General features: G+C 40.3%; 1 protein-coding gene across 1 annotated transcript in view; it reads right to left on the minus strand.

Moving 5' to 3' along the window:
- TTN (titin) overlaps positions 1-13,859 on the minus strand; it is a 244,945-nt gene that overhangs the window by 14,040 nt on the left and 217,046 nt on the right. Inside the window, 22 exon segments of the mRNA XM_009885623.1 lie at positions 90-377; positions 479-1,072; positions 1,357-1,638; positions 1,739-2,044; positions 2,296-2,601; positions 2,711-3,010; positions 3,131-3,421; positions 3,516-3,821; positions 3,903-4,205; positions 4,298-6,364; positions 6,444-6,743; positions 6,836-7,123; positions 7,686-7,982; positions 8,078-9,844; positions 9,953-10,258; positions 10,426-10,728; positions 10,826-11,125; positions 11,216-11,503; positions 11,961-12,257; positions 12,400-12,702; positions 12,804-13,391; positions 13,495-13,791. Coding sequence (XP_009883925.1) covers positions 90-377; positions 479-1,072; positions 1,357-1,638; positions 1,739-2,044; positions 2,296-2,601; positions 2,711-3,010; positions 3,131-3,421; positions 3,516-3,821; positions 3,903-4,205; positions 4,298-6,364; positions 6,444-6,743; positions 6,836-7,123; positions 7,686-7,982; positions 8,078-9,844; positions 9,953-10,258; positions 10,426-10,728; positions 10,826-11,125; positions 11,216-11,503; positions 11,961-12,257; positions 12,400-12,702; positions 12,804-13,391; positions 13,495-13,791 — 10,377 coding nt within the window.

Consider the following 13,859-nt stretch of genomic DNA (forward strand, 5'->3'; position numbering starts at 1 on the left):
ACATGTAGAGAAAATGTGGAATCATATTACTGATGTAACAAAGTTCAGATGGAGAAAGATCACGGACAACTATTTTCACAAATCCTTACCAAGGATTATAACCTTTATTGTATCAGTAACCGTTCCAGTTGTGTTCTTCAGTTCAAGTGTATACTCTCCAGTGTCATGTATGGTGGTCTCACGCACAGTTAATTTAGCCATTTTGGCAACAGTCTCGATTTTGATGCGTTCTGATTCTTTTAGTTTAGAACCAGCAAAGAACCAAGATGCAGCAGGAGGTGGTCGTCCTTCAATTGGAATGGCTAACTCAATGGGCTTGCCAGCAGGTACATGGATTGTCTTCTGAGGTATTCCAGTGAAGTCAATTGTTGGTAGAACTAAGAAAAGCAAATCATTGATATTTTAAATATCCATTTTATAAATATCACGCTCATTTGGTGTAAACTTCAGGGTGTTATTTTCAACTGTGGATACCTACCTTTTTGGTCTTGTACTGTCACTGCTGTGACAATCTCTCGTGGTTCTGACACGCCCTTCTGATTCTGTGCTCTGACCCTGAACAAGTACTGTTCACTTTCATTGAGAGAGATAATTGTATGCTCGTAGACTGTAGGCTTCAGTGTCACTACCTTCAACCATCTTTCTGTTCCAGCTTTGCTGGCCTCAATAACATAGCCAGTCAATCTGCTGCCACCATCATGTAGTGGTTTCTCCCATGCAAGAGTAACAGTTGATTTAGTGGTGTCAATCACTTCGAGTTTTTGTGGTACCATGGGGACATCAGATACTAGTACTGCATCGGATGTTTCACAAGCTTCACCAATGCCATAAATATTTTCTGGTAGTACTCTGAAATAATACAAAGCTCCTTCTAGAAGTCCAGTAACTCTATAAAATGTCTTGCTGCATTTGGTAGTGACAGTCTTGTAAGCTCTCATGGAAGCCTCACGTTTCTCAATGATATAATTGTTGACTGGGGCTCCACCGTCAATGGTTGGAATATCCCAAGTAAGTGTCACAGAATCTTTTGATACTTCCTTAATTCTCACTGCAGCTGGTGGACCAGGTGTATCTAAAACAAAGAAACAAATATTTTTTTTTCCTTTTGGATCCGTTCCATTTACAGTCAACGACTGATTCTGCATAAAAAAAACGAAAGCTGGGATTTGATTTATAAAAGAGCACAGCTTTAGAAACTATGTATTTTCCTTTGGGTTAGATTGTTTCTGTGACTTCCCAAGCATTCTCATGTTATTTAAACTGCGAACTTCCATTGGAAACTAATGACTTTCTTACTCCTGAGCAAAGTGCATTATGAGGGACGTAATGCCCATATATAATTGTCGCAGTACTTACCATACACTTTTACAGAAATAGTTGCTGATTTTTTTCCTGATTGATTTTCAGCCTCAATGACGTATTTTCCAGCATCATACCGATTAACTTTATCCACAATAAGCAGAGTGTAGCTGTCTGTAGTATCAATAATAGCTCGACTTACAAGGTCAACACCCTGCTTGCTCCATGTGATTACAGGAGCAGGTCTGCCAGACACAGAGACCATCAGGCGCAGGGAACCACCAGCTCTAACTGTAACTGTCTTCTTCAGATCATCAGCAAGCTCAAGCTCAGGTATTTCTGATGAAGGGTGAAAGAAACATGAAATTAGTTAACCTTTTAGTAGTTCTAAAGGAAAATGTAATTATTCCTTAAAATATACATTAAGTCTTCAAATTACCTATTCTTTCCACGGGTTCTATTTCTGCTGATGATTCACTAAATTCACTCATACCATTCACATTTGTAGCAGCAACTCTGAATTGGTATTTCTGGGTTGTTTTAAGACCAGTCACGGTGAACTCAGCATTCCTCAGAGTGGCAGTTGTATGTGGTCGATACCACTGTTCCGTACCTTCTTCTTTCATCTCAAGAACATAGCCTAAGATGTCAGCACCACCATCATATGTGGGCTTTGACCATGCTAAACTTATGCTGTGTTTTGTAGTATCCACAACTCTTGGAGCTGAAGGTGGTGCAGGAGTATCTTTGAAAAAGAAGAAAATGCATTTCACAGTGGTGCAGGAAACTTTTTACAGTTAAAAATGATTTCTAAACAGCTAATGCCAGCAAATGCATTTAAAATGAACTATGACCACTTTTACGTTTATTCTAATACTAATTAGTTCAGTGAGATCATACCTGGTTTTGGGTATCTTAGTCAAAGTGTCAATGTGGGTTTGTGCTCCATTATTATAAGTAAATATACTAAAATATCTTTTAAATGGGGTAACTTACATGATGGTTCTTTACATAACATGTATTGTGAAGCTTCACTAGGCTCACTGTTCCCAGCAGCATTCACTGCAGTGACACGGAACTGGTACTGGCTGCCTTCCATGAGACCAGTGACTTTCAGTCTGGTATCGTAAACAGTGTAATCTCTGTTCACGCGTGTCCAGCGCAGACTTTTCCTTTCACGTTTGTCCACAAGGTAGTCCTTAATCTCACTGCCACCATCTGATTCTGGTTTTGTCCACTGAATAATGATATGTTCCTTGCCGACACTCACTTCTTCAGGAGCACCAGGCTGTGTTGGGATAGCTGTTTTTTTTTTTTTAAAGTGAAAAAAATAATTATTATTTAACAATTTGTTTATCTATAACAAATATTCCACAAGTTCTGATGCAGAATAGAAGGTGGTAACACTCACTGAAAGCATTCCTGGCAATCACAGGTTCTGTTTCAAGTGGAACACCTGGTCCATATTTGTTGACAGCTCTCACACGGAAGATGTATTCGTTATTTTTAATAAGTTTTGTTACCACACATGATAAAGTCTGGCATTCAGCCTCAACAATAACCCAGTGAAGTCTGCTGGTTTCACGCCTTTCTACGATATAGTGAGTGATTTGTGCACCTCCATCTTCCTCTGGAATGTTCCATGCCAGAGTACATTTCTCTTCTGTTACTCTGCTAACAGTGATTTTGCCTGCACATGGACCTGGTGAATCTGGGTAGAGACGAAAATAAGTATTGTTAATAGCAGCTAATGCAAAGCCTCTCACTCTTATTTAAAAGAATTCGGCTTTTTTAGTATACTAAGTATGAATGTTAATCACGGGATACATACCAAGCACTTTGACAAGAACAGAAATTTGTTTCATCCCACTGGCATTTTTAACTGTTAGAGTATATTTTCCACTATCACTTCTGTCACAGAACTTGATAATTGCAATGGCTCGTTTGCTGGTGTATTGCAGAGATATCTTTTCACATAGATCCAATTCCCTGTCACCTTTGGACCAGAAGACTTTTGGTTCTGGTTTCCCACCAACAGCCGCATCAAGAACGAGATCTGATCCAGCCCTAATGGTCACAACTTCTCCCTGCAGTCTGGCATCGAGTTCAGCCTTTGGTGGTGCTGTCATAACAAAAGAGAGATGAAAAACAAATTACTTGACAGTACTAAAAATAGAACATTATGTTTTCAATTGTTCCAAGCGAATATCTCTTACAGTATTCATCTTTGCAAATGACAGCACCAGTTGATTCAGATCCTTTGCTAATCACACCAGCTGCATTCTTTGCTAGTACACGGAATTCATATGCTTCGTCTTCACTCAGAGCTGTCACAGTAAAAAAGTTTTCTGAGACAATGGTATAATTGCACTTCAGCCAGCGTCCATCACCAGATTCATTGTATGGTTTGCGTTCTACAATATATCCAATAATTTTGCTTCCACCATCATAAAGGGGTGCTGACCAGCTCAGCGACACTGTAGATCTGGTGACATCTGTTACCTCTGGTCTTCCTGGTGGATCTGGAGGAATAAAGCAGGAAAATGAGAAATGCAATTCTCTTTTAGCTTCAATAACAGCGTAACTCTAAAAGTAATACTTACCAACTGGATTTTGAGCCACTACAGGTCTGGAAGCTTCACTAGCTTTACTAACACCCGCAGCGTTTAGAGCATATGTTCTGAATTGATATTCTAGGCCTTCCACCAATCCCGTGACTTTGTAGTTGCATTCACAGCATGGCACTTTGTTTTCCTTCACCCAAAGGATGGTGTTGCGCTCTTTCTTTTCAACCCAGTATCCAATGACTTTGCTGCCACCATCATGATAGGGTTCTTCCCACCGAATGGCCATGGCAGTTGCAGACACAGAATAGACTTCTGGCCTTGAAGGTGGGCTTGGTGGAACTAAACACAAAAAAGATGGGGATGAAAATGTTAGTTATTACAAATGCCTCGGTCAGAGGAAAAGAACAGATTTTCAAAAGTGTTTCACTTACCGAATGGATGCTCAGCAACTATTGTTTTTGATTCAAGGGGTTTGCTGACACCAAATCTGTTTTCTGAGCTTACTCGGAAACTGTACTCCTGGTATTTTGTGAGATGAGTAACTTTGATCTGTGTACGTTTCACACTGGAATTTACCAGCTGCCATGCTGTTGTGCCAGATTCGCGTTTCTCTACAATGTAGTTTGTAATGTCACTGCCACCATCATCTTCAGGTTCTTTCCAGGTCAACACGCAGGATTCAGCAGAAACAGATGATATTTCAATCGGGCCGGTGACAGGACCTGGCCTTCCTATGACTACCACTGTGACAGTAAATGTTTTCACACCAGCAGTGTTTTCAAGTGTGAGGTAGTATTTACCAGAGTCACCTCTCATACTGTCCTTTACAGTCAGTGTGGTTCTGTCTTTTGTTGTCTTGATGGTCACTCTCTCAGTTTCCTTAAGTCTCATCTCCTCAAGCTTCCATGTGACTTTTGGAGCTGGGCGCCCACTGATTGGTATATCAATAGTAAAGGTGCTTCCAGCCTTGCATGTTATGAGCTGTCTGCTTATTTCGCTGAGATCTGCTGTTGGTTCAATCTGTGGCTCCTTAATAATAACAGAAGAGAAAGCTTCTCTTGGCTCACTATAGCCAGCATCATTCTTTGCCTTGACCCGGAATTCATATTCAGTGTTCTCCACAAGGCCTTCAACAGTGAAAGTAAGTTGTTTGGTTTGTCCAGCTTCAATCCAGGAGTCAGATCCTTTTTGTTTCATTTCAAGAAGGTATCCAATAACACGGCTACCACCATCATGATCAGGTTTAAGCCAAGCTAAAACTACAGAAGATTTGGTTGTGTCAACAATATCTAGTCTCTTAGGTGGAGCAGGTTCTTCTGTGGCTACAATTGGTTCTGTTAATTCACAGGGTTCACCTACACCGTATTCATTTTCTGCTGACACTCGGTAGTAATATGGCACACCTTCTGCCAGATCAGTGACCTTAAAGATTTGTCGAGTGCATTTTGAACTCACCACTTGCCAGCTACGACGGCTTGCTTCCCGTTTTTCCACAACGTAGTGATGGATACGCGAACCTCCATCCAGAACAGGAGCATCCCACATTAAAGTAATAGATCCTCGAGTCACATCTTTAAATGTAATAGGACCTGGTGGACCAGGTGTGTCTAAAACCTTGACAGTAAATGTGATAGACTTACTTCCACTGTTGTTTTCCACAGTAAAGACATACTTGCCAGCATCATTTCTATTGCATTCCTCCACAGTCAGCGTGCTGAATGAATCGGTTGTTTGAATGTCAGCACGCAAACTAAGATTAGCATCTGCTTTGGACCACACAGCAGTAGGAACAGGCCTTCCAGAGAAGGCAATAAATAGACGAATGCTTGCACCTGCTCTTACAATATGAGTCTGCTTGAAGTTTGCATCGATATCAATTTCCGGAGCAGAAAGCCTGTCCACGGTTTGGACTGAAGCAGAAATTTCACAACTTTCTCCTTTGCCAGCACCATTTACAGCACTAACTCTGAATTTATAGTGTTCTCCTGCCTCCAAATCAACAACGGTATATTTAGTAGCAAGAACAGTCTCTGCATTGACTTTCTGCCATGTTTCGAGATCAGCTTTGCACATCTCAATGATGTACCCAATTATTTCCATGCCTCCATCAAAAACTGGCTTGGTCCACTCTAAGCTTACACTAGTTTTTGATGTATCTGTCACCTTTACAACATTAGGAGCACTTGGTGGACTGACTGGTTCTCTACATTTAATCAGCTTTGAAACGTCACTTGGAGGTCCAACTCCTGCAGCATTTTCAGCCATGACATGGAATTCATACTCATTGCCTTCAATAAGGCCAGTTACTCTGTATCTATTCTCAGTAATGGGCCTCTTACTGGATACTTTAACCCAGCGCATGCTCTTCTTTTCTCTCCTTTCTAGAATATACTCATTTATCTCGCTTCCGCCATCTGATTTTGGTCTTGCCCATGTGAGTGTGATACTGTCTCCTGTTACATTGGTAGGCTCTGGAGTTCCTGGTGCATCAGGGAGAGCTAGAAAAAGAAAAAAGGTCATTAGAAAAACAAGATGGTAACTCCACAGTTATTTCTACAGAATGAGGTGGAAACTTACTGTAAGGTATCTGTGCAGTAACTGGATCAGACTCCAATGGTCTGCCAACTCCAAATTTGTTCACTGCAGAGACACGGAACTGGTACTCGTTGCCCTTAATTAATTTAAGTGCAGTGTAGCTGCAAGCTTCACATTTGTCTTCAACTAATGCCCAAGCAATCCTACTGGTTTCACGTTTTTCAATTATGTAGTGGGAAATAGAAGCACAACCATCATTAGCTGGAGGCTCCCACCATAATGTGACTTTTTCTCCAGTAATGTTTGTGAATCGTATTGGTCCACCAACTTTTCCTGGTGTGTCTGCAATTTTAAAGGTTCAGAATTATAATTTGTTGGCATTTAGAATAAAATAGTATTTTAAAATAGCATGCTGAAAGTGTTTTGTGCAGTACCTTGTATTCTGAAGGTAATATCTTCTCGTTTAGTGCCTGATGCATTTTTGGCTTCTACTGTGTACACTCCACGATGATCCCGGGTAGCATCTCTAATGAAGATTGTACTATATCCAATAGCTGTAGTTATTTCTATATTCATTATTTTATCAATCTCCTTACCATCCTTAAACCATGTCACTTTAGGTACTGGACGTCCTTTGATTAGAGCTTTAAGTCTAATGCTCTCTCCAGCTTTAACAGTAAGGCCTTCAAAGTGCTCAGAGCCAAATTCAATTGTTGGAGCAACTAAAAAAGGAAAAAATAATTAAATTCCCATATAGCTAAGTATTGTGGCTTGGTACTATTTTTAATGTACTAATTATAAAAGACCGTTATATATAGAATTCTTTCACTCAGAAAATGGCAATCTCTAAAAAGCAGTTATTACATGAACTATAAACTTATTTTTCCTCTAAGCATACAGTGCATCATATTAACAATAGGTGAAAGACACCATTAATATATGCTGTTACAGTATGCCAAGCTACCTGAGGCACACTCAAAAATTATTCAGTGCATCAGAATATTGCAGTTTATGATTTCTTCCCAACTTTGCTGCTGCTGCATATGCAACACAAATGTAGAATGCCATTTCTTTCAGCAATTGATGACATATGTCTGCCAGATTTGGGTCTTTAATTTAGACCCTTGCACCTTGGAGTACAAACAGAAATGTTCTGAGTTGACTGGAAGGACCTCAGTCACACATCCCCCCACCCCCCTTGGCCTCCCCTTTCCAGTCAGTACATCCAGAAGCTCTAGTTGGTTTTAGTACCCAAATACAAGCATATTTAGAAATAATTCTTACTGTTTTCATCTCTGGTCATGATATAGCCTGAAGACTGTGAAGGTGGGCTGATTGTACCAACAGCGTTTCTTGCAAGCACTCTGAATTCGTATCGGTCACCTGAACTGAGTCCTGTAACTGTATATTGGCATTCACTGACATCAGTAAAGTTACATCTGAGCCAACGGTCTTCACTTCCTTGCCGTTTCTCAATGCTGTAGGCCACAATCTTACTGCCTCCATCACGCAGTGGGGGGGTCCATTTAAGGGTGACTGTTTCCCTGGTGACATCAATGTAATCAGGAGTACCAGGTGGGTCTGAAAGGAAAATAATTAAAATTTATTTTTAATACTGCTCACCATGGCCTATAAGACAAGAATTTTCTTGGATGAGTGATTGATCATTCACTCACCCACTGGAGAGACTGCCAAAGTAAACTTGCTGGGCTCGCTAGCTCGGCTTAGACCTGCAGCGTTTTCAGCGTATACTTGGAACTGGTAATCCAGGCCCTCAAGCAGTCCGGTAATCCTGTATTCTCTGCTAGATATCAATGCAACATTAACTTTCTGCCACAAAATACTGTTTCTTTCCTTCTTTTCAACATGGTATCCCATAATCTCTGAACCACCATCATAAACAGGAGCATCCCAAGATATGGTCATTCCATCAGCGGTTATGTTGTATACAACAGGCTTGCCTGGGGAACCTGGTGGTCTAAACTGATGCTTGGCCACAACATCTGCTGAGACAAGAGGTGGGCTCACTCCATATCTGTTTTCTGCACGAACTCTAAACTGATATTCAGTGTCTTTAACAAGGTTTGGTACTTTGAAAGTTGTTCTTGCAGCACTTGAACACACCAGCTTCCAGTTCATTTGTGAAGTTTCTCTCTTCTCAATACTGTAGCCAGTAATTTCTCCTCCTCCATCATCTTCAGGAGCTTCCCATGACAACACTACACTATCTGCTTTGATTTCATCTAGTCTTAAAGGTGCTTTTGGCTTAGAGGGAGGGCCAAGAGTGATGACAGTGATTGTGAACGTTTTTCTGCAGACGACATTATCAAGAATTAAACTGTATTTGCCACCATGCTCCTTTTTCACATTCTTGATGCTTAAGCTTATCTTGTTTTCAGTTTTCTTGAAACGAAGATGTTCAGTTTCTTTAAGAGGGAGGTTGTCCTTGAGCCAGCTCATTGATGGCTTAGGTTTACCTTTATAAGGTAATTCAATGTGCAGGTTATGTCCAATTCTTACTGCAATTTGACCTCCAGGAATATCAGAAAGGTCAGCTTCAGGTGTTATTATATGCTCTTTCACTGTAATGGGTCCAACAGTAACACCGTCACTCATTCCTTTTTCATTTTTAGCAAAGACTCTGAATTCCATGACAGAAAGCTCTTTAAGTTTTTCGACTTCAAATTCACAGCTCTTGCTTGTGCCTGCATATGTCCATTCTTTTTCATCCTGAAGCTTCTTTTCAATAACGTAGTCCGATATAATGCTACCACCATCATAGTCAGGTTTGCTCCACTGCAATTTAACAGAAGTCTTTGTAGAATCTTTCATGGCTAGGTCTTTTACAGGTCCAGGTATATCTGCAGCTTTCACTGGTTCAGCTGTCTCACACGGTTCACCAAGTCCAATTTCATTTTCAGCAAGAACACGGAAGAAGTATGCAGTCTTCTCTGACAGGTTAGTTAGCTTAAAAGTGGTATGAGAACACTTTGTTGTTACAGCTGACCAGGCCCTCTTTGTGGCATCTCTTTTTTCAACAACATAATTTGTTATTTCAGAACCACCATTAATGAGAGGTGGCTCCCATACTAGTGTAACTGTGCCACGAGAAACATGCTTAAGCTGCAGCTTCTGGCAGGCAGATGGCGTGTCAAGTACTTTTACATTCACAAATGATGATTTTGCTTCTCCAACTCCATTTTCAATGGTAAGAACATATTTTCCTGTATCATTTCGGGTAACTTGAGGAATAGTAAGTAGTGTAGATGATTCTGTGTTCTGGATGATGTATCTTTCATCAGTCCCAAGATTCTTGTCACCCTTTCTCCATGTGACTGTTGGAGGAGGTCTTCCTTTGAATGGAATCATTATTTGTACATCTTCACCTGCTTTAGCAACAATAGAGGTCCGTAGAGCAACATCTAGATCAATCTCTGGTGCCACTGTGGAAATAAGTAAAAATTAATAGTGCATACTTGGAATGTAAAATAAGAAATGCTTTGAAAAAAAAAAAACACAGAAAAATTAAAAATCATGGAAATGTACAGTACCAAGAATATCTTTAGCTTGAACGGGTTCCATCATTTCAATAGGCTCTCCTTGTCCAGCACCATTTATAGCAGACACGCGGAAATAATAGTTAACACTTGGCTGAAGGTGGGATACAACATACTCAGTTGTTCTCACTTCTCCCTTAGTACTGACTACAGTCCATTCTTGCTCTTCACCTTCCCTTTTCTCTACCACGTAGCTGGTAATTGGACTTCCCCCATCATATGCAGGTTTAATCCAGCCAAGAGTGACAGATGTCTTGGTTGTATCCACAACCTTCAGCTTCGTTGGTGAGCCTGGCTTATCTGTAAGTGATAGTTTACAGGGGAGGAAAAGAAATCAGAAGCCATATTTACAATTAATCATAAAGAGGAATAACATCTGCCCCCAGTTACATTGGTGCAATCCCATCCTAATTGCACATTCTCCATTGATTTCTAACCAATGAGAAACACTGAACATGGTATCTTACCAATAGGATCTGCGGCTTTGTAGAAGTCAGAAGCTTCAGAGAACGGACCTTGTCCAGCTGCGTTGACCGCACAAACTCGGAAATGATATTCACTGTTTTCAGTCAGACCTGTTACTTTCTGTCTGGTGTCCCGAATTGTTTCTTTAGTAACCTTGAACCAACTCAGACTCTTCTTGTCACGCTTCTCAAGAAAATAACCTGATATTTCACTGCCTCCATCAACAGTGGGCCTATTCCAGACAACAGTCATAGAATTCTTGGTTATCATTGTGACTTCTGGTACACTAGGTGGTCCAGGTGTAACTGAGTAAAAAAAAAAAAAAATGTCAGTAGATCAATACTACTTACAAATAATACACAAGACAATTCAGTTTCATAAATTATTCTGTATGTTTCTTACCAAATGAATTTTTGGCTATAACGGGTTCAGACTCCAGTGCATCACCAACTCCAAACTTGTTGACACCACGAACACGGAAGACATATTCATTTCCTTTGATGAGTTTTGTTGTAGTTATGATACACCCCTCCAGTTTTTCAGAAATTAAAGACCATACAACCCGACTTGTCTCTCGCTTTTCAACAACATAGTGTGTTACAGGTGCACCACCATCATCTGCTGGTGGGTCCCACATAATTGTAATCTTTTCAGCAGTGACTGTCTTAAACTGTATAGGTCCACTTGGGGGTCCTGGCTTGTCTGTGGAAGGCAGAAGAACGGTGATGTTAAGTATTTATTGCTGAATTATCATTGTTTAATATTACAATACAGTTGTATCTCAAAACATACCAAGTATCTGTACTCTAACATGGGCTGATGCTGAACCCATGGCATTCTTCAATTTTAATTCATAGGTGCCACTGTTGAGTCGAGTTGCATCCTTGATGAGTATAGAAGCAAATTCTGTTGTGTTTTCAATAGACACTAGTGCACTGGTTTGTACCTCGTTGCCATTTTTGAACCATTCAATCGTGGGTATAGGCTTGCCCGAGATGCCTAGTTTCAGCTTAACTGAAGTTCCTGCTTTATATTTCACCACTTCTGTATATTCTGGTGGCACATCGATTTCAGGTGCACCTTGAGAATAATTTAAAAAAACCACTTATTTTAGACTTGTATTTGATAAAAACAAAAACATTTGTACTTTATTTAAGCTAATAGTTATAGGCATTTTATAATCACAGATCAAAGTAAAGATAGCATATGTAACTTTAATCATAAACCTAGAACAAGCTAGAGGTAATCCTACCAGGCACAAAAGGCAACCATATGTATAAATATAACCACTTTGGCTATGCGGCATGGGCAAATTTCTGGGGCTCAAAGAATAAAGATACCATAAGACTTTAAAAATGCAGATACAGCCAGAGATGTTCATTACAATCATGAGAGCTCACAGTCATTCAAGCTTATTGAATCAATCATTGTAAACTAGCCTTCCATATTTAAAAGACTACAGTTCTACAAAACGGTGCTGCCTTTAAGCTTCTTAGTACCACAAAATGGTACTTTTATATCACTGCAAAACACTTACCGTACGTATCAACACATGTGATGGGACCCACAACATCTGAGGGATTACTAATGGAACCAATAGCATTCTTAGCAAAGACCCGGAATTCATAGCGGGAATTCTGTGTCAGACCAGATACTGTGAACTGAGTCTCAATAACATTGGTGAAGCTGGCTTTTGTCCATCTGCCATCTGGAAGATCACGTTTTTCTACGATGTATCCGGTGATCTTGCTACCACCATCAAATGCTGGCTTCTGCCATGACAGAGTGATAGCAGTCTTGGAAATATCTGACACACGAACGTTTCTTGGTGGTTCTGCAGTAGGAAACATAAGAGTATTGCTAATGAATAACAGCTGTTTTGGATACTGGCTTACTGTACAGGACAGACTATCCCAGGGAAAAGAAAAAGCACTACGTAAATGGCTGGGCTTCCTTACTTTCTAGGGAATACATACCACAAGCATCAATTGCAAGGACTGGATCAGAAGGATGACTTGCTTTCCCAACGCCAGCTGCATTTTCTGCATAAACTCTAAATTCATAGATAAGGCCAGCGCTGATGGTGGTGACTTTGAAGTGAGTTGTGCGAATAAGGGTCTTGTTAGCCTTCTGCCATAATATGCTATTCCTGTCTTTCATTTCCAGATGGTATCCCATGACTGCACTGCCACCATTAGTGACTGGTTCATGCCATGCAACAGTAATAGTCTCTCGGGTGACATTCGTGACCCATGGTGTGGAAGGAGGGCCAGGGGTAGCTGATGATATAAAAAGAAGCGATTAATTGTTAACAAAAATTATATTTTCAACATCAGAGCATTAAAACATTGACCTATGGCATGAGAAGCATATTACTCACTGTAAGGAAGCTTAACAACCACACATTGTGAGTCTATGTGATCGCTGATGCCAAAGCGGTTCTCAGCTTTGATGCGGAATTGGTATTCTTCTCCTGTTGTGAGCTTCATAACTTTGATAACAGTTCTAGCAACGGTTGCAGATACTTCAGACCAAGCAGCAGTACTTGTTTCTCTTTTCAGTACAATATAGTTGGTAACTTGACTTCCACCATCATAAGCTGGCGGCTGCCATCTGAGCGTTACACTCTCTTCAGTGATATCACTAAGGACAACAGGACCAACAGGAGGACCTGGTCTATCCAGCACAACAATATTAACAAAAGATTTCGTGGTGCCACTTGAATTGGCAGCAGTAATGTCATATCTGCCAGCATCAGCAGCCACACTTTCTTTAAGATTAATGATGAGACTTTCTGCGGTTGTTTCTGTGTGAAATCTCATGGTAGGTTTCAGTGGAACACCATCTCTAGACAATGTCACCTTTGGCACTGGCTTTCCAGAAACTGGAATTTCAACTTTCAGGTTTGATCCTGCTCGAATATATACAGTGTTATGAGGGAAGCCTTTCATGTCAATCTCAGGAGATTCTGAAAAAGAAAATAGTTTAAAACCATGAAAAAACGTTCTCTCTTTTAAAATATGAATCCACTTTAATGTGGATCAACTTTTGACACACGTCAGGAAGCATACCTAATTGTTCTTTAACTGTAACAGGCAGCAGTAGTTCCTTAGGATCACTTAAACCAGCTTGGTTTTCTGCAGACACCCTGAAGAAATAGTCAACATTCTCCTTAAGACCATGGACAACATGATGAGTTGTCTTTACAACTGCACACTTAACCCATTTTTGCTGTCCTTTCTCAAGAGCTTCAATGAGGTAGCTCACAATTCTGCTTCCACCATCATGCTCTGGTTTTAGCCATGAAAGAGAGACACTGTCCTTTGTGACATTTGTTACTCCAAGTTTTTCTGGTGGGCTGGGTTTTTCTGAGAAAAAAAGTGCAGCACGTTAAGCAATATAGCAAGTATTTACTTTTTATATTAGCAATTACACA

This window comes from Charadrius vociferus, unplaced genomic scaffold (genome assembly GCF_000708025.1).
Source record: "Charadrius vociferus isolate BGI_N301 unplaced genomic scaffold, ASM70802v2 scaffold315, whole genome shotgun sequence".
NCBI classification, from domain to species: domain Eukaryota; kingdom Metazoa; phylum Chordata; class Aves; order Charadriiformes; family Charadriidae; genus Charadrius; species Charadrius vociferus.